The 25,680-nt window shown below is 40.2% G+C and overlaps 1 protein-coding gene across 3 annotated transcripts in view; it reads right to left on the bottom strand.

Moving 5' to 3' along the window:
• myo16 (myosin XVI) overlaps positions 1-25,680 on the bottom strand; it is a 138,271-nt gene that overhangs the window by 61,207 nt on the left and 51,384 nt on the right. For all 3 annotated transcript variants that reach the window (XM_084724638.1, XM_084724637.1, XM_084724640.1), the window contains exons 4-12: positions 25,465-25,608; positions 16,625-16,733; positions 12,887-13,011; positions 12,658-12,783; positions 8,846-8,921; positions 6,668-6,818; positions 6,376-6,526; positions 4,115-4,225; positions 1,367-1,432 (exon numbers count right to left, since the gene is read on the bottom strand). In XM_084724638.1, coding sequence (XP_084580764.1) covers positions 1,367-1,432; positions 4,115-4,225; positions 6,376-6,526; positions 6,668-6,818; positions 8,846-8,921; positions 12,658-12,783; positions 12,887-13,011; positions 16,625-16,733; positions 25,465-25,608 — 1,059 coding nt within the window. The remainder of the gene's footprint in view (positions 1-1,366; positions 1,433-4,114; positions 4,226-6,375; positions 6,527-6,667; positions 6,819-8,845; positions 8,922-12,657; positions 12,784-12,886; positions 13,012-16,624; positions 16,734-25,464; positions 25,609-25,680) is intronic.

The following is a 25,680-nucleotide window of genomic DNA, read 5'->3' on the forward strand; positions in this document are numbered from 1 at the left end:
GGTCCAAATAGGCGAGCACTAAGCTGGCATCAATTCAGCTATTTCAAAATGAATTATCCACTATTTAAAATAAAGTGACACACACATGCCTGTTAGTCATTCCCCACTGAGCCATTCTCCTCTTGCTGTCGCATATGTTAAATATGCTGCTTTTCACCAACACACATGGTGTTTTTAAAATTAACTCTTAGTTGAGAGGTAGTGGAGTGTGGGTGTGCGTGTTCTGGCTTAACAGGATCCCTCTCTTGTCTGGTCGATGCAGAGTCAGCCCTGCGCTGTATATCACTGACAGGAAGACTGCATTATTTATCAACCACAAGGTCCATTTCATCTGTTCATGTCTTGCTTATTATGCTGCAAACATGACACCTTTACAGTATGAAAGCCTATAAAATGAAATGCCATGTGTTTTAAGCATGGATCATAGTACATATACTGCAAATTCAACATTAAGGGCCATCCACACAGAAAACCATTACTATGAAAATATTGTTTTTAAAATAGTTATAACTCAAGTGGATGGTGAAGTCCATACCACAGCTATAAAGTTAGAGCCTGATTGCAGAACTATTATTAAAACAATATTTTTATAGTTATAGTTCTTGGTGTGGATGCCCTTTAAGACAGGGCTGCACCAGTAAAGATGAAATCCAGATTTTAAATTAAGCACAGCTCTGTGGCACAATTAAAGCCACTTAGCTCAGTTCAGTAAATCCAAGTTTAGTAATGCATCCCAAAATAAACTGAGTCTAATCAATATGGAGAATTGATTACTTGAATTAAAATAAAACAATAACACACAAAGTGCGACTGCTGTCTGGACCTACTAAGTAAAAGACGAAAGTAGGCAGTGACTTTAGGCTGCTCTGTATTCCTTAACAAAACATTGTAGTGTTTGCTAACTAGCTTAAAAGTACTTAAAAAGTTACATTGTTTGCTTAGCTAGCTAAAGAGAAATGAAAAGTATTACACTGATGCTTAGCTAAAAAGTCAGACAAAAAACAAAACGCTGCAAAAAAAAAAAAAAGACCAAAATCAGTTATACGGTTTGCATTCTAGACAAAAAATTAACAAAAACATTACATTGTTGGCTGGCGAGTTTTTCCTCTTTTTTTCTGTCTCATCATGTTGAAGGAACGTTCCATGTTTTTCATCTAACAGAGAAGTTGTCAGAGAAGTTCTAATTTCTCCTCCTTCAAGAATTTAATTTTAAGCTAGTTTAAGAGTTTGGTGCAACATAATTTAAAGTTAACCCATGATTTAATTGACTTTAAAAATGATTCCTTTTTAACCCAGCCTAAGAGAGCTAAGAACAGCATATAATGCAAGTCTTTGTGAAATAGATGCAATTAAAATGTGTGCTTACCAAGGTGGAGTAGATGGGCAGCTCTTTGTTTGGATTGACCAGCAGAAGGATGTGTCCAATGTAAGTCTACAAAAGAGAAGAAAGAAAAAACAAAACCTGAATGATGTTTACCAGAAGTGAAACCAATAATGTAAAATCATTTATCTTTTGGATGCGAAGTTGCACAGCTCTGCTTCAAGTGTCACATAAAACAGGCTGAAGCTGGGTTATAATTACTTACAGACTACACTTTCAAGCTAATGCTGACCTGAAAATAGAGGTGCCATCCCACTCTTTCCTTAACATCATAAGTTTATGGTAATCACATGGCAGAGAGAGGTCAGAGAGGGATCTCCAATGATAACCTTAGTAATGACCTTTCTCCAATAAAAACAGCAAATCTGCCCTCCCACACAGAGTCCGGTCCACACAAACCCCTGAGGCCATTTAGATAAAAATAACCAACTTCCAATTTCTGACCCTTTTCCACTAAACTGCCTCTGTGTCTCACAAAGAGCCCGGAGGCTGTTTAAAAGCCAACGCTCTGTCCCCTGGGAGAGCGCAGACATTGCTAACATTCTGTAACATGCTGCTCTGTCCTCAGGCCCCGGCTCAAGGTTAATGGCTTCAACAAATCCCCACTGCTTGCAAACATGGAGTAACATTCACACTACAAGTTTTATGTTTTTAAGTAAAACCCATCTGAGAACTGTTGTTTAATCTGGCGACATGCTTGTCAATAATTCAGCCTTCATCAGTGTCTTATGTCCTTCCCCAGTTCCTTGCTGCTGTCCTCGGGGGTTTAGCGGTGCACTGGACCTTCTATCCTGGCAGAAGGCAGCAGACCACTCATCAAAGCCCCATCTCTGAACACCCTGCTGGGAACATATGGACCGCTCACTGTTTTGTCTTTCACCACATCTACACTTTGTTCACCCCTTTCTTTAAATGCCCTCGATTATGTCCACAAGGTCAGATACCCCAAGCATAGAAACAAGACAGTGGAGAAATTCAAAGAAATTATTTTTTTCTAAACGTGAAAAGTGTGAGCTGTTTTTGGTCTTTTAGAAAAGATGGATACTATGTTAAAAACTTTTAGTGTTACATGAAAAAGTTATTATTTGCTCATTATTCAGGAATATCTCTCAGAATGGAGCATAATGCGTGACTGTAACATGTGCACCTCCACGACAGAGGGGTTATACACAATCAGATCAAATATGCTCTGATGTCCCCACAATAGACACTCTTTGTCCACTAACTGTCCTTTCTTTTCACCACTTCTTCTTCCAAATGGATTGTACCTCAAATCCAGCCCTCATTATTCTGAAATGCAATCATTTCTCTCTTCTTCATCCACCAATCTACTGCCTTTTATTGTCTTCCCCTTATCTGTGTCCCCCTGCTGTGGCTAACCCTACTGTCTGTCGCCCATCTGGGTTAATAACAGACTATTACTGCCTCTTCACAGAGAAGAGGGGGCACCGGATAGCTCCACATTGATCTGGTTCCAGTCTTTATAGAGCTCAGTCCCTGTGGAGAGGTACGGGCCAGACTACGGTTTTAAAGGAAAGTAGAAAATGACAGGAATATACAATGGACCAATTGTTGGAGATAAGGCATTTTACTCCTGAATATAGTTATGGATGTATCTTTCCAATCGATCTAAATGGTATTGATTTTGCAATTGTCATCAGTGTAAGTATGTGTGTGCATGTGTGTGTGTGTGAGAGAGTGTGTGTGTTAGAATTACTGTAGGTTCCAGTCTTACACAAGTGGCCAAAACAGAGAGAGGGAGGGATTCAGCTCATGAACATATCTACATATCTACTACCAAGACTAATAAAGATACAGAGGATTCATTTTTAGAGTCAGTTATCTTTTAGATAGTTTTTTGTTTTGTTTTTGTGTTATTGTGTGACTTTGGTGAATCCGAACCATCCTTTAAAAACACCAAAGTCATGCAAAAACACAAGCAAACTAACAGATAAGGACAGTGGTAGACCAGCTCACATGTTCTGCAAAGTACAATTACCGCTTTTGTCTATGGAGTTTGGTCAGTTTGGAGAGAGGGATATTTTGTTTTTATAACAGACGTTTCCTGTCTATAAAAGTTGCCTGACAGCAAATTAGAGGTGAAAATATTTGAAATATAGCTCACACTTAAACTGATGTTGATTTTTTAGATTACATAAAAAACCTTTTGTTGTTGACCCCGTTAACAAAAGTACATTGCTTAGCTTCTGTGCTGGTTCCTAAGTCTGCTTCTCCAAACTGGGAAAGTGCTACTGTATGTAATGCGCTGACTATCAGTAAGTACCTTGTACAGCCCCACATAAAATAATCTGAACTATCCCTTTAACTACATTCAGAAAAAGAACTATTCACCACCAGTCATTAGCTGTAATAGTATAAAAATATAAATATATATAAGTATTATCTGCACAAAAGTCTTCAAAAGAGGAGGTGCAGTATTCATGATGCACTGTATGTGATGTTTGTACTTGAGAACACATGCTGGAGGGAAACCCGCTGCAGTGCTCATGGGAACACAGAACATGTGATGTGATCCAAACATCACACTCTGAAATTCCCACACCGTAAACAACACATCACTCCACCTCAGATAAACAACTGCAATGTCCCAGTTATGCTCGAGAGAGAGAATGTGTGTTTGTATTTCACTGTATTCTTTTATGTGTGTGCTTTGGGGTGTTATGCGTGTTGCTGAGCAGGATTCTTTGTTTAGGGGCATGAGGATGGTCTTACATAGATTTGGTCATTGCCAAAGCGCTTCTGCATCTCATAGAGCAGGCTGCTGTCGGTCAGCTCGCTGAGGGACGCCAGGTCATCATTGGGGGCTGGAGGCATCAGCTTGACCTGAAGAAAATGCAAGGTGACAGTTAAAGGAATACTATGCAGTATGTTCCTTAAAAACAATGTCTGGACTCTTAAAAACATAATCCCTGTGAATCATCACTTACACCCACTAGAAGTGCGTAGTGGTGGCTATATCTGCACAGACCCTGCTCTCTGCTTATATCATCTTATTTTTTCATATTCTGCTGTGCTCTGGATGTTTCGGGGCTTCAGTCTGTTTGGCAGTGGTGTGTAGTCCCCAGCCAATACAGGGCACAGGTTCCAAGGTCGGGACTCTATTAAAATGTAGTGACCAATAGTTACTTTGCAATCTTCGTCTCTTTTCCTTTGCTTTCTGTCTGTGACATATACACACATGCACACACAGGCAGAGCAGACTGAGGATCAGTTTGGCTGTATTCACACAAAATCCAGCATTGGGTGACAGTGTTGGCATGTTTTTTTGTGCTTTAGAACATCACTGCTGTGAAACAATCAGAAAATAATATTTTTCAGTTCACTGTTTTATTCTCACTAACACTGGCTGCTCTCCTAATTCACCCTTTAGGTCTTTCTCTCTCTGTCTCATCTGTTTAGGGCCTAACCGAAATATCTGTCGGCCAATACATTGGTCAGCCAATATAGCAGCCCATTATTGGAATGATATGATCCATTCAGCAAGTGACTGATACTGAATAGCACTGATGTTTAGTTCGGCTATTTTATTTTAGATTTTATCATCTTAGTGTTCCTTTCTACAATTGGTTGGCATATGTATATGTTAAATTATTTAACATGTTAAATAACATATATAATGTTCTATAATTAATTTTTTTTTTTGGAAAAAAACTGCCTCCTAAGCAACTTTGCATAGTCATATAGCTGCAAAATCACTGCATAATCTGCATAGAAAAGGTCTATTTTTATTCCATCTCAGAAATCACTATATTGGCCACCATATTGGTAATTGCTGAAATGTTCCTATTAAAATCTGTGTTGGTCTCAAAAGTCCTGTATCATTTGGGCTGTAGTGCGTTTACAAACAATGCTTTATATTCTAGCTTTAAAATCAACATGCAGCCTGCATCTCTTTTCCATGATAAATTTAATGTCTGGGATATTGCAGGTCTTTGTTCCAATCAAACTCATCACAAACTGATTGAGGATCTGTCTGCTCTTGGGTCCCAAACACGCATTATTGGAGACGCACATATTGCACACGTTTCAATCATCACTGCTGAATCAAATGACTCGACAGTTTTAATAGTTTTGATTTCTTTTGTCAGATTTCTCTGCCTCTGCCAGTTGAGGAACCTCAATGACACCTCAATGACACTCTGGGCTAATGAAACCCTTTCCAAAGTAATTACACAGCATGTGATGTACCAGATAAAAAGGAGCACAAGTGAGCCTGATGATGATGAAGCAGACGTAATATGCAATGTCCGCTCTTCCACTTACGTAAGATACTTTGATAAATATCTGGTGGCACACAGAATGGATTAATCAGTATAGTAATTTTATCTGAAGTTCACAGTAATGTTTAATTTGAAATAGACAAAAACTCTGATCCAATTTTAAGTTGGTATAGAGATGTTTTTTAGTGTGTGGCAAGCCCCTTCTATATTTATAAAAACAAGGCAAAGTAACAAATGAGATATATGAAACTGTGGTCTTATTGTCTGGAAATAGGAAAGAAAGCTTTTATGTGCTTTGTTCCCCTCACTTGGAATAGTCATTAAAAAGATATGAAAGTAAGAGAGTAAGAGAACTGGTTTCCCTGCCTCATTTTAAAGCTCTTAAAGGGAAACTTCAGCTCTTTTCATGTGGATGTCCAATCAGTGTTGATGGTAAATGTAGTCAATTGAAGCAATGGGGGTGTGGGTGAGGCTCACATTGCTGTGTCAGTCAGCTTTCTCAGTCAGTATAGCACAAACTAAGGAAAAGTATCAATGTTGGTTGGTACCTGTCAGTTTCTACTGACATTTTAACTATGTTGACATATATAGTATATATACTGCATGTTTTTATTGTGGTTATTGTTGTTGTCTGTAACCTTTTGTATGTTGTCATCTTGGCTAGGACACCCATGAAAAAGAGATTGTTGATGTCAGTGGGATTTACCGGGTCAGATATATGTAACATTCAAAAAATAAAAGAAGACAAGCTACCTGCTCCAGTTTGCTGGCTCCAGAGCTAAAAGGGCCATCTAGGCCATTGTCCTGGGAGGGCTGTCGGCTCAACGCTCCACCTGCCTCTCTGAACATGGCACACTTCTCCAGGAGACTGTCCCGCTTAGAGATAGGGAGACCCAGGGGGTTCCTGAGTGATAGGCGGATAGACAAGGAGTTGGAACAGACACCATAGATGAAGGGACAGGAAGTAGATTTTGGAGGAAAGGAAAAAAAGTAACCAAAGAATAACCATGAGACAACAATCATGCTTATAAAACTATAAACCCACAGGTTCTTGACAGGAGTGTTGAGATCATGTGAACCACCATCATAGCGTTGGTCAGTGGAGGGTAGAGGAGCAGAGGGGTCCGACAGTCTCTGCAGCCAGCTCTCCTCCGCTGTCAGCAGCATATCAGCGATGGGCTCTGATGCAGCAATGTCTGGTGACATGAAACATAAGACGAGCCAATCAGTACAGCCATTTACTGTGAAATATGCGAATCACAGAGACAGAGAAAACTTCAAATTGTCAAATTCAGAAGCTCCATTTTTTTTTCTCACCATTCTTCGCCACTGAGGTAAAGACACTGAGGGTGTCGTCATATTGTAAGCTAATACTCTCTGTTCCTGATCCTCCTTCACGATCCATGTGGATGAGCCTGCACTGGTGCAGAATGTGAACCCCACTGTGAATCAATCCAACTGTGCTTAAGAGAAAGGGGGAGTTAAGATCCCCCCTGCCTGTAATGAGGTCTAACGGGACACAAGGGACAGGGATGGCTTCATCCTGTCTTTTTATTTCTGTGACTGACAACCCCCTAGACTTCCATCTCTTGCTCTGGCTTTCTTTGGTCCTGTGGATGCTGTGGGAGGGGCGCGGGGCTCCAAGTGAAAAAGAGGGGGATTGTCTCTGTCTCTGAGGGCTTGCCTCACATCTTTTCTAAGGCTACATGCTAGAAGGGGCTATTGATCGGAGCTGGAGTGAGGCAATGAGAGGTGTGATGAAGCCATGGGAGTAAATGGTTAGAGGCAGCTATGATATTTGATCTCAAAACAGAGAGGTTAGGATACCAAAGCCTCTCGATGTGACATATTTCATCACAATCACACAAGAGACTCTTACATGTACAATGACCACAGTACATTCATCAGCAGCCTGGTTCAATAAGCGGTTTCACAACAGCTCTGTTCAGGTTTGAGAAGCAGGGACTTCTACTCCTGCTGTGTGTAGGGGGTATATGATTGATCGGGATCATCATCTGATAATGGCTTTCATTACATAAATATCACTGAAATTAATATAAATATGTAAATGAACACTATTACACCTACAGAGAGACTGAGCGTTTCACAGAGAAGCTGAGAAAAGATTGTCTTTTTTTTAATTACTCATATATGAGATGTCAAGGGACCTGTAGAGTTTTCCTGATTGTTTACATTCATGTTTACATCAGCTGCCAGTCTTCTTTCCTGCCTTTTGTTGGGGCACTGCCATGTTTCTTGGAATGCTTTTCATCTCAGAGTATTGATCCACACAATAGCATGAAACACAAGGGGAATGTCAGCCCAGATATGGCCAATCTTTGAGGTGAATGCCGGTTTCATTTACCATCACATTTCATTATTTGTCTGTCTGCGCAGTAAAAAGAACAGCTGAGAAAACTCAATATCAAGGCTCTTCACTAAATTTGAGTTTTCAACTGAAATGCTCAAGTTTTGAAGTAAACTAAAAAAGGTTTTGCCAACTTATAATCTTTTGTTGAGATAATTTACTATTTTTAAGAGATAAACTTGAATCTTTGAGTTTTAGAAACCCCCAAAATTCAATTCAAAGATTGAATTTCATTCAAAAAAATAGTGAAGACACTTGACAGTTGCCTTAAAAGCAAAATACTGCTACACAGCACAACTAGTGGTCACAAATATTAGAGCGTACCTTTAATGTAAATTAAATTTAGGGGGGGTGGGGTTTAAAGGTGCCTTAAAATTACAATATTATTGTTGACTGTGACTGAGAGTGGGCAAAACAATACATGTCTCTGGATAATGATATGACACCTTTGTGCCCATTTGCAAATTAATCACACCACGCTGCCATCACCGAAATTTAATCAGTGCATGTGAGTATGAGGACACACGCATGAGTCAGGTGTAATGTTTTCTTTCATTGGGTTCTCTCTTGCAGATACACTCAGATGTGCTCAGATTGTGACAGAGTCTCATTCACTGTCTACACTGTGTACACTGTATGTGTGTGTGTGTGTGTGTGTGTGTGTGTGTATGGACCTGGTTTTATGTGATCACATTGATTATTAATGCATCTGAGCAGGCTTAGCTGAATAAATCAAAATCCATTTCTCTGCTTCTTTGCTTCATTACCTCCTGCTAAAACACATTTGCCCATTCTAGAAGCAATATTTGTGTGTGTGCACACAAATGTATTTGTGTGAATGTGTAAATGTGTTACCTGAGGGCTTGTCTTGGTTGCAGTTCAGTAGAGTGGGGTTTGCTCTGTGCCTCAGGAGCTGGCTAACGATGCTTGTCTGTAAGAGATGGGAGAAACAACCACATCCATTTTCATTAGATCCTAGAAAAATTCAAACATTTTTAAGGCAGTGTTAAATGTAGCTTCTTAACAAACATAAAAATATATTTCATAGCATCTTTTCTTTTTGAAGATTCTCCTGTTATGGGTCACAGGAGAGATGTAGATATGTATATGTATGATATACTGTGACACAGACCTAGAATTTAAACATTGAACAGATGATACATTCAGTGTCTGTCACACATGACAGGTCTATACAAGAGGTACCCCTGACTGAGGAGATCCTTTAATAATGAGCCTATCTTCCATCACATGTGCCAGTAGGAGAACCCCGAAGTCGTCTACTCTCATTTCTACAGACAGTGACATGTGATGGCTGTCACCTCTGTCCCCTATTCTGTTTCTGTCTGAGTTTTTCTTTTAGACTAACCTCATACAGGCACCAAGAATCTGCAGTGTGTCTCAGTTTTGATAACTGACAAGGATCTTCTTCATCATTTCTTGGTGCTGTAAGAAAGCTGGCATGACCCAGAAACGGTCTCCGCAGCACAATAAACATAAAAGCCTCATTTCAAAATGAAAAGGAGATGAGTATGGCTGATAATTAAACTCAAGAATCTAGTCAACCAGAGCAAATTCGAGGTAAACATTCTAGGAAAATAATAAACCAAATACAACCCCTCCTACTGTTCAGACTGCTATATTTAGCTGCAATGCAATAAGCACTGTTAAAGTTTGTACTGTCAGTCACTAGCAAGTAAAAAGACTCACGTCTAATTATCAGGCAGATTTCCATTGAAGCTGTCTATCAAGACACCACAAACATATTTCCACTTTTTTTTCAGTTTACTGGTCCATACAGCTTACTAAACAGCAGGTAACTATATTATTGTGCCTGGGCTAAGTTAATAGCAGGTACAAACTAAATTAATTCTACTTATTACTGACTCTCAACAGTTCATTGCATCAAAAATGCTTCCTATACACTTCAGTGTGAATCAAACCTATACTAAAAAACAATAAAGGGTGATACATATCCTTCAGATAAACAGAAAAATAGTTTGATAAAATCTTTTACCTACATGGATTAAATGGAAAAAAACACTATGAAAGCACATACAGAACATAGCCCACATCAAGAGTGTGTTGTTTGATTCCAGCATCGACACGTGAGAACAACAACAGGAACGGTGTAGAATGACAAAATGAGCGCAGACGGAGAGGAAATTGTGAATAAAAAAGGACAGGTCTGTTCTCCATTATGGCAGTCAGTTAATTATCAGAGGGTGAGGGGCTCGGACATCCAGAAGGAAGCTCAAAGAAGAACCTCTGCTGGGAACGGCTCAGGATCCCCCAGGAAGTGACTGGAAAGGAAGGAAGAGGAAGGATGGATGGATGGATGGATGGACTGTGTAAACTATATATATATATATATTTTTTTTTTTTATCACCGTAGCCTCTTCAACTCTTTGGATTACCAAGATGTACATGATCAGTAGCTACTGATATTGACCAATATGAAAGTTAACTATCATGATAGATTTTCAGGCATAGGGGCATTTTACACATCATGTTTGTTATTCATCATAGAGATTACTACTCATCTTTAGCTTTCCAAAGTCTGAATCAAGTAATCTCAGTTTGTGCTTGGCTTGTTTAACAAATGACATGTGATACATTATCACAATTGTAGGTTCTAGGAGAGTCATCCATAAATCTTAAAAGATATCTCAGCTTCTGCTGCACTGAATCTGACCATTGTTTTTAATGTATCTAATATGAGTCCCCACACTTAATGGAAGTCATTTACTTACATGAATTAATATCCAACATATGTTTCTAATAGCAGCTCCAAACAGCTCTAGCAGTAGCAGAACTTCTTTGTCCTACCGCAGAGTAATAACATGTCATTTACAGTGTGGAACAGAGTGACTCAGCACATTCAGCAGACCGGCCCTGACCAACGTCAACAGCTGCTCAGCTATGAGTCTACAGCATCTCTATTGCCCACAAACCCTGCCAGCTGCACTGACACCCTATAAATACTGACAGCACGTCAGTGGCACCACAGGATCTGAACTCTTCAACGGGTCAAAGTTTACAGGAGGACCAAGAAAAGGTCATCAGCACCAGGGGATCAGTGCACACACAGCAACCTCATAGTCGATGTAGATTTAGAAATACAAATCAGTTTTTGGTAAGGGTCCAAATATCCTTTTAATAATATTTGTCGGACCTGAAAATTAATCTTGAGAGAAACATTAAAGTACTTTCAAATAAATCAGTTGCTGTATTGCCACAGCCTCCCTCATACCTTCATTATAAAGCTGAATGAATTAACCCAATCCCAGCAGGGCTGTATTTTAACATTACATCATCTTTGTTTGAAAATCCAACACAGAACTATTTAAAATTCTTCCCTCAAGAGAGCACAACTTGAAAAGCCAAGGAAGCCAAGAACCAGGGTCTAACTTATCACAAGACAGAGGGAGGGAAGTTTAATTAGCTGCAGTAATAGGGTCATACATCTTCTTAAAGGGTCAGCCCAGTACGTATGCCACACTGCAGAAGGGGCCTGCGGGTTTAATGTACCAGCTAGTGTTACAGTTGCCAGCAAGTGTTTCCAGGCAACACTCTGCTTGTGCCTCATATCAGCAAAACCTCTTATTAGTGGGACCAGCGATTTACTTGGCTGGATACATACACACACATCTTGAACCCATAATGCCCGGCATTACTGACATGTCAGTGTCAGACCAGCTATAAGGAGACAGTGACAGGAAGTGAGTGTTAAGAAGGCTCAGGGAGTAGTTGGTATGCAGGAGGCAAAGCACTGGCACCAGTAAGGAGCCGATAGCTGAGGTGATTTAGCTCTGCGAGGGAAACCTAATCGATTCTCCAATCCTCTAGACTGCCACTCTTCAGTCAGATGCACTTACTATACACATTACATACACACAAACACACACACACACAGCACAACTGTGTATGCAGAAAGGCAAACAAACAAGGAGACACACAAAGGTTATTATTCCATTTAGAGATTTGTACATTTACTGATTAACTATCATCAACTGGATGAAATGATCGTGTAAGAGGAAAGACAGAAAACAAAAATAGCAGATCTTTATGAATGAAACAGAAAAAGGCTGCAAGGCAACATAGAGGAAGAAAGAATTTCAAAAACACACTGTTACGGGGGGAAAAAAAACATGCCTTGAGGGTAGATGAACCAAAAGGCATTGAGAGCAACTCTTAATACCAAATGAATAAATTCTCTTTGTCAGCAGCAGAGCACACAGCCAAGAAATGTAATTAAATATCTAGTTGGGTCAGCAAGATCTGAATGTGATCACTTCCCTTCCTACATAGTTGGACCCCTTCCAAACCCCCAGATTCCACTGCTCCAACAACTCACATCCGCCCCATTTGGAAATCAATCTCCCTTCCTCTAAGAGAGACGATTAGACTGCTATCCTGAAATATTTGCTGCTCTGTGCCAGCGGTTTGACTGTTACTGATCAATAGACCCAAAAAGAGCAGTTTATCAGAATGTGTGCAGGGTACCTGGAGGCAACTTCCTCGAAGGAACGCTCCATCCATCAATAATTTCCCCATTAATTCATACATTTCGTGAATGACTCCAATGGCACTGGATCAATGCAGCTGAATGAGTTTAAATTAAGAGACTACTTCATTAAAAATCATTTTGCTGAGCGGCTGTGAGTTACCTGTCCATATTTAGCAGCCAGGTGGAGCGGGGTCCAAAAGTTGTTGTCAGCAGGATGAGGGTCCGCCCCACTCTCCAACAACAAAGACACCACCTCCCTATAACCACTGGCACATGATATATGGAGCTTCAGAAAGACAGAGAAGCAAAGATTAAGTTATGACAGCAAAAACAAGAAGCTACAGTTTCTGGTACAAAATTGAGGTGAAGACATATATGACCTTACTTACCAGCGTGACCCCGTCATCGTTGGGCTGGTTGAGGCCTGCCCCTGTGGCTACAAGCTGTCTAACATCAGACAGCATCGTGCTGGGTCTCTGTGTCTTCATGGTGTGAATGGAGGACACATCCACACCTAAAATTGAGACACACGTGTCACAATAGGTGTTTAGATGTTATGCTTATAGGTATAGTTCAGATTAGATATGGGGTACTCATCCACAGTCAGTGTATTACCTACAGCAGACGGCAGTGTGCACATCCACAGTTTCAGGGAGAAGCAAGAGTACTAGTGTAGGAAGCTAAGCAGAGTACCACTACCCAAAAAATCTAAATGTATCAACGCCTGCAAGCTAGTTCAGGCAGTCAAATCAAGGTGCACTGATATTAATACATGACAGATCTCACTCTCCATAGTAATGTACCAAACACACCCTCCCAATCTGGCGATCTATTTAAATTCCAAAACCTTCCCATTTCTCCTTCTGCTTGTCAATGCCTCTGCTGCATTGCATCAGTATCACTGCCTGTTCTTCTAGCCTCACTACCACGCCAGCATTCACCTGCAGGGGCCGACCGGCAGTTCAAGATATATTTCATAACTCCTCTATATGTTAACATTACACAACGTTACCTTTTTTTAGTACTTTACTCTCTCTGTAATAATAAAATTGTAATTTCCATTATAAGACCAAAGTTCAAACTTCTCAATTTCAACAGTGCTATTCATTCTGAATATTTTGCTATTTATTTAGAGCATTTTATACATCACATAAAATAAATTCCTTCCCTCTCCTTTCTCAAACTATACCTACAACCGGCAGCCTGTCAATCTGTCACCAGGGCAAAACTGCTGTTTATGTTGCAGAGGAAACATGTGATGTCATTCCTGTATGTTGTTATGACCACTGCTGTGCTCATATATTGTAATATTTCCCCGTTAATATTCTGCTAAAGTTTCCGGCATACGAATAAATCTCACACACTGTTGTGGTGTACTAAATATTATAATTATTGTTACTATATTGGTAAGGAATTTCAGGTAAAGCCAGTGACTGAGTGTCGGCTAATGTAAGTAAAAATACTAAGCCAACCAAGACAGTGAAAACATCCCAGTTATCTCCAGCAGCAACTTCACAAACATAGTACTTGGCACTCTTTAACCTTAAGATGAACTGTGACTTGTTTTTGTTAGACGTATTGCCCTCATCAGCTTTACATTTCTTATCACGTAGACAGCAGTGAGTGTTGTCTGTGTCCAGTTCTGAAAAATTGAATCACACTTGCATTCACTTTCAACTCACCATCGCCCTGACTCACTCATTCTGCTCTGTGACTTAAAAAAAGATGCTGCTGCTCAGTCTAACATCACTCTTTCTCTTTCCCCTTTTCTCTATACTGTGAAATACTCTCTTATCCAAATAAGCTCCCAGGTATTGAAATTTGGCACCAATTGATTTAATGTGAATTGGTACTCAGCAGTACCAATGTAATCCGGTCAGTACCATTGAAAGTACTCTATTCAGTACCCAACCCAAGTAAACAATATGTGGGGAGTGATGAGAGATGCCAAACTCTGGTCTGCTGCTGTAAAAAACATTTTAAAATGTGAGTTGTCTGACTGAAATTGCTTTGGTATATTTACAATATTTTCACCATTTTATCTTGCGGACAGACAGACTTTTCCAACAGAAACTCACCACTATTCAAGTCAAATATTGCTTTCTCCAAAGCCACCAGCCTCAGAAATCTTACCTTGCAGAACCACACAATAACACACAATAATACAAAGAGGCCAAATTACATGCTGGCTGTGTGTACAGCACTGACCCACAAGTTGACACCAAATATGAAATCCTCTTGTGCTAAACACAGACTGGCAGAGGTCAACAAGGGCGTCTATTCCAAACTATGAAGGTTAGTGCACTGCTCCATAATCACATGCATGATGTGGACTGTTGTAATAGCGTGGATTGATTATCAATAAATCCTTGTTTCACTTGAATAAGCTCTAGGCCACCAACTAATGGGACTTTTCCAAGTAGACTGCTTGGATTAGCTAATCAATAAGTTTGTCTTTGCAAGCAAATGAGACCCACAGGATGTGTACCTTTTTGAGACATTCTCATAGGAACATTAATGTAACAGAAGAGGATTATTATTCTCTACAGGAATTCAGGAATACAGGATTCTCTGTAGGAATCCAGTACTACATGAAACACGAGCGACTCAACTAAGACACTGATGAGAAAAATCTATTTCTCCCTGATGTAGAGACACATGGACGGTCTGTCTGTTTCCCACAACCGCACAAACTTGATGGGGATGGAGAGCATGCAGCCAAGTTGCTATAGCAACAGAGGCAGAGTGAGCCTGTGTGAGTAAGAGTGTGTTTCATGGTGGCAAAGCCCAGCGCGATGGGGGAGTATCAGGGGAGCTGAAGGTAGGAAGGAGGGAAGAGATCACCACAGGGGCTGGCAGACAGAAGCAGAGAGAAGTCTCAAAAAGAAAAAAAATCAGGAAGTTGAGAGAGAGAGAGAGAGAGAGAGAGAGAGAGAGAGAGAGAGAGAGAGAGAGTAAGAGAGAGTGTGTGTCTGTGTGTAGGGTGGTCTGAGCTTTGATGAGTTAGCTGTCTGCAGTCAGGAGCTTGTATTTGTCATGTGATCCCATGGCCAATGACAGATGGATGAGGGAAGACCCTCCATCATTGTCTATATCTGTTTCTGTTTAGCTTTGTCAGCATGATGTCCGTTGTTCCCCTTTCTCTGTGTGTCTCTCTGCATTTCTTATTCTTTTCTCTCTTTTCCCTGCTTCTTCCTCTGTCACTGTCGCGCCTCAGTGTGCCTCAAACACCCCTGCACCTTTATCTCTGTTAATCGCAGCTCCTGTGTTGACCTTCTCCTAACTCTGCTTGAGACTAGTGACCCAATCACAATCCACCATCATCAGGCCTGTGTGTGTACTTCACCTTCACTCACACACACACACACACACACACACACACACACACACACACACACACACACACACACTCACACACACACACACACACACACACACATCCACACACACAATTCACCTCCTGTTTAACTGTTGTGTGACATATTTGCCATTCACATGATCCCAATACTCCCTTGATGAGGAAATGAGGAAAATTGATTATTTACTCAGCAGACATAGGAATTGGGTTGGCCTGTGTGAAACTGCTCCAAACTGCTACTGTCAATCACCTTAGCTCTTCAGCTACTCTCATGTCATGTGGGCTTCAACAAGGCGGCTTAGTTCTTAGCTCTATTCTGTTCCAGGTTCCAAGGTCCAGGCTTAAAACAAAGGGAGATCATGCTTTTACTGTTATAGCTCAACATTGCGTAACAAACTTCCCCTTGACATCAGAGCAGCTGAGTCAGAGGCACAGTTTAATAATCTTCTAAAAACTGACTGGCATTTATATAACATTTTTAAATATTTTAATGTAGTTCTTTTATATCTTGTTTTACCTTTCTATCTCCATTTTTATTGCCTTTAAACGTGTATGATGGTCTTTTAAATTGTGGTTTATTTCTTCTTATCTTTACGTTCTGAAGCACCTTCAAGCTCTGGTTTTGAAAAGAACTTTATGAATAAACTTCAAAGCTTATTATTTACTTTTTCTCATTATGCTTAATTTTTCTATTTGCCCCCTGATAATAGGGCTTATAATGAATGAAATGCCAAATGTCAAAACAAATGAGGAGTGCACAGAGCTTTACCGTTTTCCTCCAGGTGTTTTCGGAGAATGTAGCTGGTCTCAGTCCCCTCGCAGGCGTAGTCCAGAGGAATGTTTCCGTTGACGTCCTGCAGCAGCACATTCACCCCCGCCTACCAGACGCCGGGTAGGAGAAAGCAGAGAAGATACAAACAAACTGAGTTTTAGCCAAGGCCATTCATCAGGCTTGAATCAATGATAAAGTGGGCCCCATTATCTCAGCTTCCCAGAGGCGTGTACCTGGGCAGAACCATGGAGACATTAACAGACAATACAGTGAATTAAAGAACTCATTAAATAACTGCCCGGGGGGTGGGGCAGTGAAGAGCGAGGGCGTTGGTTACCGTTACCTGGGATCATCAGGGTGAGCGCATGTGTGCGGGTGACAAGATTAATGTGTGTTTACTCTACAAGGACCCTGCCAGAACAGTCTTCTGTTATATCACGAGATAACATGGAGACCTTCCCTCAGGCTCTTTTAATGACTGTTACGGCTGCACAGTCGTTGGTCACAATATGGTAATGATTGATTGCTTCTCTTTGGAGGAACTCTACCATGCTCGTTATTTGTAAAAATGGTGAAATGGTTTACTAGGAGAGCCGAAATGTAGACAAGCGGCGCAAAATGTACTTTTACTTCTGTCCTTTTCATTTTTATCATCCCCTCTTTGGGGTTAGGTACTAAAAGTAACCCACATCCATTCAAGTGGCAATTGTCAGCATGCAGCCATAAATCCCTTCCTGTTGTTTGACTAAACCATAAAAGACAAGCCGGTGTAACGATCGAAGCTGGACCAAGTCTGATAACATGGACATGGGACTTTAAGCGAGGATCCTTATTGAATATTTACACCTAATAGAATCCTAACGACCCAGTTGCAGTGCGGCAAAGAGATTTATGACCCAATCCTTAGGCAGGCAGACAGAGAAGGGGTGGGAAGAGCGAAAAATGGGAGAAAGAGGGCTGAGGGAGGGAGCCAGCTGACAGAGCAACACAAGAGCTGTTAACCTTAGTGCTCTGAATACAACAAAACAACGAGACGGAGCCTAAGACCCTCAATGCAACCTTGCAGTTCTTGTTTATAAATCAGACAATAGTTCTTTTTTTAGTGATGTAAAGTGTTGTGCAGATAGCAACAGGGAACGCTTTTTCATCCACGAAATGTTGAGGAATTACAGTCAGTGAATGCTGTCGATTCCAGTTATCAGAGAATCTGTTCTAGTGAGCTTTTCAGTTTCATTGTACACCCATCTGTGCTGTCTAGTGGGAGCTGTTTTAGCTCACTTATAAGGGTTAGTTAGGGGTTAACAAAGGGAATTAATTAACATTAAAAACTATCAGCTGCTGACTATTCATGAGAAAACAAGAAGCCTTATCGCAACGTGAGGCGCAGCTTGAAGAGCATGAGATGAGATGTGAGTGAGAGAGAGAGCATATTATTATGCCCACCACTACCCCCACAAACACTAACACACACACTCCATCCCCAATCCCTCCCTGCTGTCAAATTTGGACTGCTCCATCTATACTCCTTAGATTTGTGTTTCGCCCCCAAACGGTGATCAACATCCTCATAAACCTGACAGCTCCACGAAGGGTGGAGCTAAGGGTGCCTCTGCCTCTCTGTGTGTGTGTCTGTGTGTGCATGTGTGTGTGTGTCTGAGAGAGAGAGAGTGAACTGCATTGTTGGTAGTAAAGTGTTGTGCTAACCCAGACAATTCACTTCAAGGTCCAGTAAAAGTCAATAGGGATCTGTGCTGGAGCTGAAGTTATCAGCTGACAGACAGATATATCTCACTCTGTCTGTCAGAAGGTCACTCTCACCACTGAACTCTTTCACTCACAGCTGGGAAAAAAAACTTGAAATGTATGTGGGGCTTTGACAGTTATGAAATATAAATATAGTCAAGTTTTGCATTTTACACCACATCACAATAATAGGGACCAAAATGATCGCAGTTTTCACTATTATGATATTGTTAAAATGTGCTGAAAATGCCAAAATCGATGTAAGGCATTCAATGCAAATCAGTCTTGCATCACTGATCCAGGTTTCTGATCTAGATTCTTGAACATGTTTTCTATCCATAAAATACACTAACCAGTACAAAATAAACTCAAAATTCAGCTACTAGCTGGGAGAGACATTGTGTGCTAGGAGAAGGCAGCACATGTATGTATATTTTATATTCTATTCATTGTTCACTACAGGATGAGCAGGAACAGATGCAGCACTTCAAAAAATATATATTTTTATTAATCTATTGTTCATTTTATTCATTTATTTGTTCATTTTTTTAAACATCTTATTTTATTTTATTTTTTTATGGCACTAGCTTGATAAGCAGGAACCACTGAAGTTTACTCCAAAGAATAAAATAACATGATATAGTCTCATGGTGTATGATTCAATATTTTCCTGTGGTCTAGTGTTAAAATAGCAAATAAAAAATGTCAAAAAAATCTTAATATTGAATATTTTTTTATTTAATAATCACGGTACGTATCAAATCAGCACCCAGGTATCATGACAGTTCCAAATTGGGAGACAAGTGTATCGTAAATAAAATAACAACATGTACTATGAAAAATGCATAAATAGCTTACTTGCCCCCCTGACCTTACAGTAACTGTACACATGTTGACAACAGAAAACTGTCGCTACAGAAATAATTTATGTGAAGTTGCTGTTATGACACACAAAGCGGCGAGACCACCAGACACAGGTTATGGTGAAGGGACTGCGATGTGTGGGCCATCGATCCGGAGACATTAATCATGTCTCTAAGCTTATATGATAAGTGCTGACAGATATAAACGAGTTGGTGCAGAATGGCAGCCTCATAGGCTGTGAGGGGTTAACAAGTTGACTTCTGACCCCCGACGCTCCCCACCACAGTATGATGAATCCACCTCTGACGTCCCTGAGATGGAAATCTGTTAACACTACGCTGCCTGTGGTTCATAATGGAAGTTGCTCCATGCAGTGACTGCCACAGAATCAATAACAACTACGTGCTGAAAGCTGTCCCCTGGGCCGAGCAGTGCTGAGCTGGACATTGTCACAGCTCAGTGGAAGTCATCCAAAGCTAAGAGTTCCCATGCACTATTTTTTGTTTGTTTGTTTTTAAGATCTGTACTGTTGTGTTTAGAGATGGATTCACAAAACATGAATTCGTCTGGAGCGTCTCAGCTTATTTTTTTTGCTTTCCAAGAAGTATTATCAACAGACACAGAACAACAAATCTAACATGATGACTCGGGTAGAATAATGTTAAAGGGATAGTTCACTCAAAAATTTAAATTCTGTAATTATCTACTCACTTTCATTCTGAATGAAGGTTGGGTTTAGTTTTTTAGTCCACAAACCCTGCTGATTCTTGCAGAATCTCCCAAATAATAATAATAATGAATGTGACCAGTTTTCAAATGGAAAAAAAAAAAACAACCAAAGAAAACAGAAAATGCCTTCATAATGCTCACCTGATGTAAAGTCTTCTAAAGCTCTGACATGCAAAGCTGACTTTAAAGACATCATTTACACTTTAGCCTTACTCTTCACCGTAGATCCACTTTCACATGCACACGCATGTCTGAGCTGGATGTGTGTGGTGTAACGGTGTGCACACACAAGTGAATTGCATGTTGGGGCTTTAGGAGACTTGGACTACACTTGACCAGCATTTGTTTTTTTCAGTTTGAAAACTGGCCACCAGTCACTTACATAGTTTGTGAGATTCTGCAGCACTGTTCTCTTTTGAAACCCCAGCAGTGATTTGCGGACTAAAAAATAAATCCAACCTTCAATCAGCATGAGGGTGAGTAGATAATAGTCAAAAATTATTAAATGTTCCTATCTAAAATCACATGTATGAAACTTAAATCCCAGTTCCAAAGCATTATCTAATAATTCTAACATACTCATACTAAACATTCTACCATTTAGATTTTCTCTTTTTTTTTTTTTTGTTTCCCAGATAATGTAACCCTGTGTCAATGAAACTCTCAAAAGTTATTATCAAAGGCTTGTGACAAAGAAATGTACCAGAGGCTGCATGTTTTACAACTAAGCAATGACCTTATTTTCACCTGGATGCACACAACATCTGCTCAACTTCCCTGTCCTGCTGCAGTGTTGTGATGTGTCAAAATTAACAGAGTCAAAAATGTAAAAGCTGTAATAATAAATTTTTTTCTAAATCACCAGAAAAAAATGTTTGTGTGTACTTTCTGTTGTTGCACAGTGACATTCATACTTGGATAAGACAATGTACTGTACTGTAAACCACCCTAAAACTGAGGACAGTTCTCCAATACATATTTCCACATCCGAACAAAAATATGAAAATATTTAAAAAACAAATCTTTCATAAATTGTTAGACTTAAAGGGTTTGGGACTTTAATTAAAGCCATACACAGGCAAAAGAAATGTGCAACAATTGCTTGATGACCTATTACTATGTTTAGAGAAGGCAGGGCTACATTTTCAGCGGAAAACCACCAAAAAATTCAACTGGTGTAAAGTGGAGTTCAGTGCAGCCAGGGGCTTGCTGCTAATCATTTTACTTCAAAAGAGTCATAGTTCAGAAGTTTTAAATTCATCATTTACAAGCACGGAAAGTGGGTCAATCCAACAACTGTAACCCCGCTGGGTTTTAAACTACGAGATGAGAAATAACATTCTGAAACATGGATCACATAACTGCATTGCTCCATCTTCTCCGACATTCGTTTAGAGACTGAAAGTTACAAAATGACAGAGAAGAAAAGGAAAGAAGACTTTTTTTTCAGTTGAAGGGCATTTAGTTTAGTTTGGTGCAGACCCCAACAACTGTCACATCCTCATGATTTTAATAGTTTTCTTCAGTGAAAATGAACATTGTGATGCAACAATTATCATTGCCATTGACCATTAATCATTTCCAAATTGGAATATCTATTCATTTTTTTTTACCTTACTTTGCAGCCCTACTTTCAATTATGTTGAAAAGTAAATGCTTTCTGTCAGGAAGACACAGAATTAGACTAAGTTTGCAATTAACTCTAATCACTTACCACATCTTTTTAGTCAGAGTTCAGTCACTTTTCAGTTCAGAGTTAAATATAAAAAATGAAAGTAAGAGGACATAATTGAGCCACTTGAAGAAGTAAGATTTGATAATTATCTTGTGGTTTGTGGCTTTGAACAGAAGGCCAGCTAAGATGTTACACATGGAGATCAAGACCTCTGTTGAGGCATCCTGATGCATGTGTATGAGCCAAGTCTATTTAGGAACTGGACTGTGTTAAAATCCAATGAAAAGTCAGAGAGTTCAGTCTGGTTTTGTTTAGACTGTTTTCACTATTGAATATTACACTATAACACTGTAATATTTTTTGTGGACTCATTCATAAAAACTACACACCTTATCATGTATTCATTTGCTAAAAGTCACTCCACTGTGCCTCTGAGCTGCCAGTTAATCCTGCCAGGTTGACAAACATTAACCAGCACTGGTGCTAGGAATAGGTTTAGGAATGTATGTGGAAATGGGTTGGGAGCGAGATAGTTTAGAAATGGCTTAGTCCCTCTCCTGCTGTTTGGAGGCAGGAGATAAGAGAATTAACATTGCTGCCAATCCGGACACAGAGCGACAATGCATCCACCCAGACTTCTCATCAAACCCCCACTCTACTTTTCCCTGTGAGACAAGCCTGCTAACATCTCTGTCAGCAAAAATTTCCCCGCTTCTGAGCGAAGGAACTGGAAACAGGAAATCAAGGACACAGAAGCAGAGGACGAAGGGAGGGGAGATTGAGAAAGAGGTGGAGGAGTAGGACACAATAGATTAGTACATATTAGCGGCACTATTCCTTCCCATGCCAATCAAAGATAAAGCTGCCAGTCAAGCTCCTCTAGCGGGACCACTGTTCCACTTCTCATTAAAACATAAACCTGTTATATTCAGAAGGAAGATCTCCCATTTACAACTCTGATAAGGCAGCAGCTTGAGAAATGAACAAAATGACTGGGCACTGGCAGAGTCTGTGGTGGAGGAGATGAGTGTTGAAGTGAATGAATAGAAGCGAAGAGACATTGCATCTATATCAGAAATGTGGCTTGACTGATGCTATTTTTACTCTGGTAGACAGGAAGAGCCTCGGGCTGCCTTTTCAGAGATCATCTTCACTATTGATTATAACAGGAAAAGAAACTCAAGTGTTTATCTTACCCTAAAGAAAAAAGCACTCCATGCAAATGTGCACCATTTTGGAAATTAACATTTCAAGTCTATCTTGTGGCTAGTATTTGGGATGAAATGATCACTGGTCTTGATAATAAGCCATAATAAAAAATATAAATACTGTCCGGCATCAAAAACACTTTCCAAAATGCAGGTGTAGCAGCAACATGGTTTTCTTTGTTTTGCATCAATGAAAACAACATCTCAAAGGAAATTATTTCAAATCACATTAAACTTGGTGAAATGCCTTCAGTTTTTCTATCAGGACTTTTTGAGTATTTGTTGCACATTTCAACAATATTGTGACAAATATCGATTACACTGATAACGTTGCTCACTATAATCACGATAAGAAATTTGAGGCCCAAAAAGCCAGATCAGTAAATAAATACTACCTGTATGTGCAGTTCAAAGACAAGATATATATACTAGTTACTTATGGTACTGTTGAGTCAGTCAGTAACTTAAGAGTCATGTTTGCACTGTTGACAAACAGGCATCAATAATTATGGTAGGAAACATTTGTCGAGGACAGGTAAGTCTAGTTTGGCTAACAAGTCTAGCAACTCACTTTCACCTTCCAGGCAAATGGTACAAAATAATTAAACTGCTAAACTACTTTGATAATCGATTAATGGTTAAGGTAATTTGTCGTGCAAAACTGGCTGAAAAGACTGCACTCAACCTCTCAAATATATTTCCCATTTTTCTCTGTTTATTCTCAAAGTAAACTGAATATCTTTGGGTTTTGTACTGATAAAACAAGACATTTAAAGATATCACCTTGGAAAAAACTGGGATGGAGATTTTTTTACTATTTTCTGACATGTTATATATGCTGCAGCCCTAGATAAAACATGACAATCAATTTAAGTCTTTGTTGTCATCTGGTAAGTGCTAATAAATAAAACAGTTTGCACAAGGGCAAGTAAAAATTTACTTCAGGATGGCAGATTTCTGACCCCCATGCCCAAGAGAAAAAAAAACACATTTACATTGAACACTGAACTCCTGAAAAACCTCCAACTGGAAAATGCAGTCCGTCAGATTATTCCTCCTCCTGACTCCAGACTCCAGAGAGGTTCAGCTTAACACAAGATGGGTATAATAATGCAGGCTATGCCACCATTGACTATATAAAATTTGGCATTGTGGACACTTTGGGAAGTAGCAGGGTTCTGTTTCAAAGCTAATAAATTACATGGCATCAGATCTGTGCACAGACTCGTATACTCACAGATACTCAATGCTGCATTTTAGGCAGAATCTGAGGCATTTGTATCGAAACATCCCTCCCTATGCACCATTTTAGAAATTAAGACGTTTCAACTGTCCTATCTTACTTGGCTGGTCTCATCGCAACCACAAACTCGCACAATCACACAAGCATGCACAAGGCCACACAAGCAGAAGAATATACCATCACATTAATAAGTTAGTATCAAAGGACATTGAGGCTGTGAAAGCTGAAAAATGTTTTGGTGTTGCTAAAGTAAACTGAAAAAAAAAATGTTTGAACTTTTCTTAGTGTTAAATCTGATCCTCTGAATTTCTCAGAAAAGTTCCTCCTCATTCTTTCTTTACCCCCTGCTCTCTTTCAAGAGAGCTGAGTTCTGTGTAAATATGACCTCATTTACTAGAAGCTAGTTCTGTCTTGGTAGTGAATGGGAGGCATTTAGCTATTGCCTCCCTGGGAGCAGTATTAAATCTCTCTCTCTCATGGTATAGCCTATCATGAAAGCATAACTCACTGAATAAATTGTATTTGGTGTATCTATATCACACCCCACTGCTGCACACCAGGCAGCCTGTATGAACCCCTGCCTTGAGGGAAATTAAACACATGCAAACATAGGAACCAACAGTCGTACAGTCACTACAGGCTGACAGATCCACTCTACACGCCCTTCGCCTGGCACCTCTTCAAACATATCCATTCCTCTTAGGGACGTCTCTTTCCTGCCCCGCACGCAGACAGTCAGCAATCACTTAGGACCCAATCAGCAGAACCAGGCTGTACTGGATTCTGCCGACTGTAGTTAACCCTCCGCGGGTCTAATCAACACCGGCGGAACAGACCCAGCCCGCTGAGTGACGAGGCTGTGCGTGCCCTCCCCTGCAGCTGGCCCCGCTCTCATTACGGACCTAATCAGTACAACCACAGCTCTTGACGAGACAGACCCAACAAGAGCTGGAAACATCCCCTACAGAACAGGCTCTCTCTTTGATATCATGCTAATGCCCATTTCTAAATATTGTCATTCTCTGCGATTCAGCTGGGTTTACGAGAGAATGGGAACTCGTGTTTTAGACCTTCGATAATCCAAAACCCCTCGTCAATGGAGGACGCTCCACTTTGTGAGAAAAATTCTAGATGGCTGACGCAAATACAGCCACTGGATCAAAGCTAATTCGAAACACAGAGCTAGTATGTCGAGCCATTTTCAAAACACTAATCTAATTTGTAGCTGACACGCTTGGAATTGCAAGGATCAACAGGAAAATGACTAAAACCACAGCCAAAATGTGTGTCAATGCATGTCTCCGTGTATTTGTGCCACTGTATAAAATACTCGTCCCTATCAAATAAACTGCATGCTCATGTGTGTGTTTCCTACCAGCAGCAGCAGCAGCACCACATCTGCATGGTCACACACGCACGCTACATGCAGGGCTGTCCACAGGTCTTCGTCCTGCAGGTTGACATTCAGGCCTCGCTCAATCAAAAGTTCCGCTGCAAACACGTTGTCATGGCGAGCACACTGCAGAATGCAAGGACAGGACATTTCCTTATTATTAGCTTGCACACATGTACTGTACATTTCCTGCAGCAT

This window comes from Lutjanus erythropterus, chromosome 8 (genome assembly GCF_056507025.1).
Source record: "Lutjanus erythropterus isolate fLutEry1 chromosome 8, fLutEry1.hap2, whole genome shotgun sequence".
Taxonomy (NCBI): Eukaryota; Metazoa; Chordata; class Actinopteri; order Lutjaniformes; family Lutjanidae; genus Lutjanus; species Lutjanus erythropterus.